Source organism: Nomascus leucogenys, chromosome 5, assembly GCF_006542625.1.
Source record: "Nomascus leucogenys isolate Asia chromosome 5, Asia_NLE_v1, whole genome shotgun sequence".
Taxonomy (NCBI): domain Eukaryota; kingdom Metazoa; phylum Chordata; class Mammalia; order Primates; family Hylobatidae; genus Nomascus; species Nomascus leucogenys.
In genome coordinates this window covers 101,550,801-101,557,920 of record NC_044385.1, presented here as the reverse complement: position 1 = coordinate 101,557,920, position 7,120 = coordinate 101,550,801, and the positions used below count along the sequence as shown (strand labels likewise).

General features: G+C 39.5%; 1 protein-coding gene across 10 annotated transcripts in view; it reads right to left on the bottom strand.

Moving 5' to 3' along the window:
- Positions 1-1,456: 1,456 nt before the first annotated feature.
- LMO7 (LIM domain 7) overlaps positions 1,457-7,120 on the bottom strand; it is a 234,520-nt gene continuing 228,856 nt past the window's right edge. For 9 of the 10 annotated variants that reach the window (XM_003257345.4, XM_030813495.1, XM_004088145.3 and 6 more), the window contains 3 exons: positions 5,591-5,699; positions 4,355-4,457; positions 1,457-3,054 (listed from right to left, as the gene is read on the bottom strand). In XM_003257345.4, coding sequence (XP_003257393.3) covers positions 3,032-3,054; positions 4,355-4,457; positions 5,591-5,699 — 235 coding nt within the window. In that variant the 3' untranslated portion in view covers positions 1,457-3,031. The remainder of the gene's footprint in view (positions 3,055-4,354; positions 4,458-5,590; positions 5,700-7,120) is intronic. The other variant, XM_030813494.1, reaches the window with a different exon arrangement.

The following is a 7,120-nucleotide window of genomic DNA, read 5'->3' as shown; positions in this document are numbered from 1 at the left end:
CTCTTTTGCGTCATCCAGTCTTGATCAAATTCTACCAGCTTCACAGGACACACACACACACACACACACACACACACACACACACAATCTTCCCTCTCCTCACTACCTCCCCTACACCCATCCTGTTGAAGCAAATGTCATCTTTTGCCTGGATAATTTCAATAGGCTCCAAACTGGTCTCCCTGCTTTTGCCTGTCCTTCTGCAGTCTTGTTCATACAGCAGTCTGTAGCAGTCCTTTTAACACACCAGTCAGTTTGTTTCATTCCTCTTCTCAGAACTCTCCAGAGTCTTCCTCTTCCATTCAGAGTATAAGAGCCCATGTCCTGCAACGATTGCTGCTCTGTGCCCTCAGCTTCCCCACGGCTCCTAAACCCTCCACACTCACTCCACTCAACCACGCTTGCTTCCTGGACACACCAAATACTCTCCCGTGCCAAGCCTTGTCACTTGCTGTTCCCTGTGTCTGGAATGCTTTTCCATCAAGTCTCTGTTCCTTCATTTCTTCAGGCTTTGGCCCAAATATCAAAAGGCTGTCCCTGACCACCTGTATAAAAAGCACTGTCAAACTTCCATTTCCAGCACTTGCATCTTTCTTACCCAGTATTTGTTCTTTGTTGCTCTCATCGCCACCTGCATGTTATTTTTTCATGTATTGTTTTATCACCTCCCTCAACCAGAAAAATAAGACCAATCAGAGCCAAGACTGTATTTCTTCACTGTTCTACCCATGGTGCCAAAAGCAGTGACTGGAGCATAAAGTATGAATTTAAAAATTTGTTGAAGGGCTGGACTCTTCCCTTGTTCCTAGGTGAAGTAACAAATACCCAGGGGCTTACACAAATGTAGAGCTGGTATACTAGAAGAAAATAGCTCTGAAAACTGTACTTATAATTTGTACTAACAGAAATGTTATCACTAAGTAAGATAATGTGAGAAATGGGGAAAAGAAGTCATAAAAAAACAAGAGCAGATGAAAAGACAAAAGGCTTAGATGAAAAGGAGCAATGGTCAGAAAGGATGCTGGATAAGGAAACTAAAATGATGGCAGAATTAAGGCATCCTCTGGGGATAGTGAAAAACAGAATTAACAAGGCAGAAATTGATAGTGGTTTCTTCATTCATTTATTCAACCACTGCATATTGAGGGCTGCCTCTGCATATACATCAGGCAGAGAACAAGGCAAAAGAACTGTATCTTCATAAACATGCAGTGAGATGAACAAGCCCACATGCTGCTTATAGGAGTCGAAGCCAGCAGTGCCTTTCTGGAAACCACTTTGGCAATATATACTATGGGTGTCTTAAAATGCATAATCTCTGAGCAACTATTTCATGTCTATGAAAATAATATAAAGAAAGAGATGATCATAGAATATCACAGAATTCACATATTTATATATAACATGCACATATTAAAATGTTTGATCTTAGAAACAACTGAAAAATACACAGTAATGGAATTATCAACTAAATATTACCAGGCCCAAACAATGGAGCACTATGCAACCACGAAAAAAGATAAAAATAATTTTAAGAACATGGAAAAATTCACAATCTATACTTATAAATAATTATATGCAGAATGAATTCAAACACGGAGCTCTTGTCTTTGGAATTTGGGATTCAGAATTATATTCTTTATGCCTTTGGGCATTTGACAAGTTACCCTCAAGGAAAACATTATTACTTTAATAATAATCAGAATAAGTACTAAATAACATTTTTATCTCCCTCATTAGCATTTCTTATATATTTTGAACCTATTCCAATACAGTTCTCAGTTCCTAGAATTCTCCATTCCACTTACATTGTTATAAAAGATTCCAGTAAGTTTAAATTTTTTGCTCAAACATGCTAAAGTTTTGCATCCTTGCATTCCCACTCCAGATTTTTTAAACAAGAGACTACATTTTTTGCTTTATAGATATTCTAAGCTCACTGTTGTCTTCTCCTTTTATCATGGGGGTAGTAAAAGAAAAGATTTTATTCAAATGATCCAACAATTCATCACTCTTACCATACAAATATATTGTATCCAAAAACATAACTTTATCAAAAATAAACTTCCTTATTAAAATGTTTCAGTAAACTCATCCAGACTGTGGCATAGTTTTGAAGGTATACACCATGTCAAAATTTGTCAAAGTATACACTTTAAATATATGCAGTTTATTACATCAATTATACCTTAGTAAAGCTACTGAATAAAACATAACATCAAAAAAGGCCACATACTGAAATATGACTAACAGGCCTGAAGTCAGACACATACACCTAAGAAAAAGACAACCCGCTCGTTAAATGCATTAGCAAGTTTATTTACAAATGCAATTGAACAGAAAGGCTCACCAGTTTCTGAAGAAGACTTCTAGTATACAAACCATGGTTATTTTTCATTAATGAAAATAAGCAGCTTTCTATTGGGAATTACTTAGCAACATTTCTGGTAAAGAAAATAGAGCTCCCTTCATCAAGCAAATAAATGGTACATTAACTGCATTTTTAAAAATCAGAATACATAGGTAGAAGGAAGGATACAGAAAGCACATTTGGGGATAGAGTTTAATGAAATTTTCCATATGGTTCTGCATTAATTTAGAATACATTACAATAAACAGAGCAAATGCAATTATGTATTTATATTAACTATTTCAAATAATGTTTAAGAACCCTTTTTAAAAAAACAATAAAATACCCTCTTCAAAACACCACTAACTAGAAAGTCAAACTAGATCATTATCTGCCTCAAAAATATTCTTAAGTTCTTATTTTTTCCCTTGTGCTCTCAAGATGCTGAATTCAACAGGTAAATACTGCACTTTTCCCCACACACAATTACCTTATAAATAAACAACAAAAATACTGGTTCTACCAAGACTGCAATGCTTCTATGTAATCTAAAGAGGCAAAAAAGGTATTCTTCTTTTTAAAAAAAAGCAAAAAAGACATACAACACATATTTATAGATCTACACGAGCAGCAACCACCTCTTCTTCTATCTGCAACAGTGCTTTCGTATGGAGGCTTACATCACATGGCGGTTGGCCGTCCAGCTGATCGGGCAAGGAGAGAAGAAAGAAAAGTGCTTAGATTCAGAAACGTGAATATTGCCACCTGGGATACATAGCAGTCATCACTCAGAAAGTGGCCCAATGAGGTAGAAAGAGTAACCTGTCACTCACTCTTAGGATAAAGCTAGGCAAGTCTCAGTGTCTCGTCTCTGGAATTCTTTATTTGTAAAAATGGAGTAAAAATGAACTGCTCACAATAGAAATAAATTACACTCAACTCTCTATTATTTGTTTTGGAGGAGAGAAAAGGCATGGGCAATTTTACAATGATGATTCCAGAAATCATTTCTATTTGGCTTTGGAATTTGATGAGAGAGAGAAAAACACACACACATACACACACCCCCACCAGTACATGCCCAGCCTTGACTTTCTCCAACCTCAGTGTCAGCATCCAGGAAAGGACTGGACAGCTGCAGCAGGAAGGCTCAGAACCCACTGACAGATAAAAGAGAGTTGACTGGGGTTAACCATTTCCAAAGCACTCTTCACATAGGGGCCATATAAATACCTCAGAGTTCAAAAGCAAATGGTTTTGCTGATACCACTTGTAACACCCTTTCACAATAAGGAAGAAACACATGTTACCAGCATCAAGGTTTAAAATATAAAACAGCAGTAATAGTTGTCTTGCTGTAGCTATACACAACACACAACCTAGTTATGCTAGCCTGCCTTTCATAACACACCAACACATGCTTAGATGCAAAGCAGCATTTGAAGTTTTCTGAAAAACTCATTTTTTCCAAAAATGACACTGAAACACCAGTTAATACTTTCCTTTTAAAATTATATATTGACATATATTAACATAAAGCATAAACTGACTTATTTTGTATTACATAGAATATTTTTTAAAGTTGATCATATTCTAAATCACATAATCAAAGCCCATTGTTAAATAATAAAGGTTGATGAGAGACCAATCTTTAGTCAAGAGACAAATCCTACATAGAAGATTAAGTGTTTTGATTTGTTTGTATTCTTGAGTCATTAAAGGTCTCTGCGGACTCTGGGCAGATGACACAAGACACCATCCTGACTTTTGGACACTGTTCCTCTCCATTCCTTGGCCCCACAACCCACTCCTGTGTAGCTGGAACCCTGAGCAGTGACCCATTCACTATACACACTCTCTGAAGGGAACACACCACAATTCTTGAAACCTGGAATCCTACGGCAGTGAACTTGGAGGGGAGCTGGCTGCAGGTTCAGGGAAATGCATGGGAACCCGTGGCCTCCTTAAAAGGCAAGAAATTTTCTCTCTGATTTGCTCTCTTACATTTGAATCTGAGATAGCAGTCGTTGCAGTACAGTTGGTGGTTTCTGATTCTGACTTCAGCTCCTGAGGAAGAGCCTCCGAGGTCACACTCACAGGCAACACACTGGGGAACAAAAAAAAAGAACATCCACAATCAGTCAGCTCAAGATAGCTTGGGGCACTCCTGGGGGTGGGGGGAAAATGAGCAGAACTCTACTTCTAAGCTCTTAGATACATTTCAGCAAAGAAAAAAAAAGGCCGAAAGATGATTAGTAGATTAAAATCAAGCCCGCCAGATAAGACGTTAAAGAAGTCATAAAGCCAATATTAAGAGCCAAGATGACCAGTCTAAATATACTCCCCAAAAATAAAAATAATTCGCTGACTGACTTAAAGAAATTTAGTTTTTATCCCCTCAGAGGAATGGCAGGTAAGGCCCCCCATGAAAGAACTGGCCAGAGTGAATGAAGGCTGGGCCCTGGCACTCCACCCTGGGGTGGGCCACTCCCAGTGTCCCTGCTGCACTAGCTTAGCAAGTGTTCCCACACAGCACCTCACTTCAAGGCTGGATATTTCGATTCCATGTGCCCAAACTCTAATTATCTTGACTCATTCTGCTCTGCCTAGGAACAGCCCAAGCCAGCAATGTACAAGCTTAAACAAGCTGTGGTCTGCGGGCCTCCAGGATCAACAACCGGAATCTTTCTCTGGCCCAATGCAAGTTCAAGAATCAAACAGATGTCTTTAGAGACAGAGATTACAAAACCAAACAATTACAGCCTTAGTTCCTCTTATGTGTAAAAACCTATCAGGTATAAACAGGCTGTGCAATTATAAAAATAGCTACAATGATAATGGTTTTTCTTACATGTTCTTCCTACTCAAAGCTAGGCTTTCAGACACTGTGATAGCTGCATGTGTCCCTGCCCTTAACAATACTAGTAGGTTATTTGTAAATTATATCTCCAGTATGCCTCTGACAGCATCTTAGAGAAGGCAACTTATGTACTGTAAATGTATAGAATTCTAACAGATTAGAAATAGAAAATGCAAAATTTTTCCAGATTTAAGTTTTAAAACAAGGTTCAAGATTTGAGAACTAGGGAGGAGCAAGCAATTTGTGATTCAAATGCAGCACAGATTGACGAATACAGCACCTAGCTTGTTAGTGGCACATCTGCACCCAGCGGCTCAAAGAAGCCATGCGCTCTTCAAGCAAAGCTTTGCAGGGCTGCAAGCTGTTTGTCTCAGTCTCACCTTAAAACAATGCAAATGATAACAAAGACCCAGGGACTCGATGATCATGGCGGCTCCTTTGCCCAGAATGTTATTGCAGTAGGAGCATATGCGCTTCCCACTGACTGACCTAGATGCAGAACAAGAATGGAATGGAGGCTTTCACCTGGGCAGGTCAAGATTCTTCTTTAAAAGTCACACTCTGCTGTTAACATTGATAATAATTTAAGAAAAGATCTATACATATATCTGTGAGAGAATAACTTTTACCAGCCAGCTAAAGAATGCCTTGATTATACTCTAACCTTGAACCATCTCCATGGCAGCTCTGAGACCCTTGACACACCTGTTCACATAAATGAGCAATTTCAGTGTAATTAGTCCATCCTGCAGTTTCTGATACTATCCTCCTTTGATCACATCTGTACTCAGCAATAGTAGCCCCTCATCTCATCCACCTACATCTTCTTGCCAGTTAAACCAAAGCACACAATGCTGATCATGTCCTCCTACCCCCTCAGAACACCAAAAGGGTGGCCCCAGCTTTCTTCAAGAGGCTTTGCAAGTCCTCTACGACCTATTTTTCTCAGACTTATTTTTCACCCTCTTTCTTGGTCACCCAGTTTTCTAGTTACAGAGAAATATCAGTGCTTTCCTGACTGTGTCTCGGACTTACAGGATTGTCTCTGCAGGGAAGGAAATGAAAAGTACCTGAGAGCTGCCATGGACAGAGGGAAGGAGGATTTCTACTCTACTTTTGTATACAGGTCTTTTCTCCTCTCCCGGTTGGTAAGGCGGTACCCGTTCTTCCACATCTCTGCACCCCACAGCGCTTAAGAGGACCACCTCCTAGATCAGGACCTTCTTAGGTCAGAAAAGCCCTCAGCCCCTCCCTCTGCTCTCCCAGAGTGGGTCTCTCCATCAGTAAAATGGGTCCCCCCTCCTCTGCCTTCCTCTCATCCCATAGACTGCACCTCCCCACGATACCCAAATTTACCCTAAATCTTCACCTCTGTTCTCTCAATTCAAACTCATTGATACACACTTTATATCCTGGTACATGTAAAATTATTTTGGATTTATATAAAACATGTTTTCTTATGAAAGTCTCTTATCTGATGGCTTTAAAAAGTCTTAATATTAATCAATGTGTTTCTACTTTGAAGTATTCCATTTGTGATGGAAAGGAATACATGCCAACAGCACTTTCTTAGGCTGAGGAGAGCAGCACTGCCTGATGTACTTACATGAGGCATGAAAGATCTGTGGAGAAGCTACCCAGACCTAAAAACCCAAGCAGGGCTGATATCTGAGCTTCACTCCACATAAAACCATAACGCCCTATCATAACATATACACTTCCCACACCATATGCCCCACCGAATCCAGCTGATGTAGCCTCAACAAAATGTGGGCAAACAGAACGCCCAAGCAATTATTTTGGCAATCAAAAACCCCCAAAGCAAGATCTATCCGACTTCGCATTTCTTTAATCCAGCTAGTCAGACGTCTCCCAGATGTTGGAGCATTCCCGGAAAAGCATCGTAACGC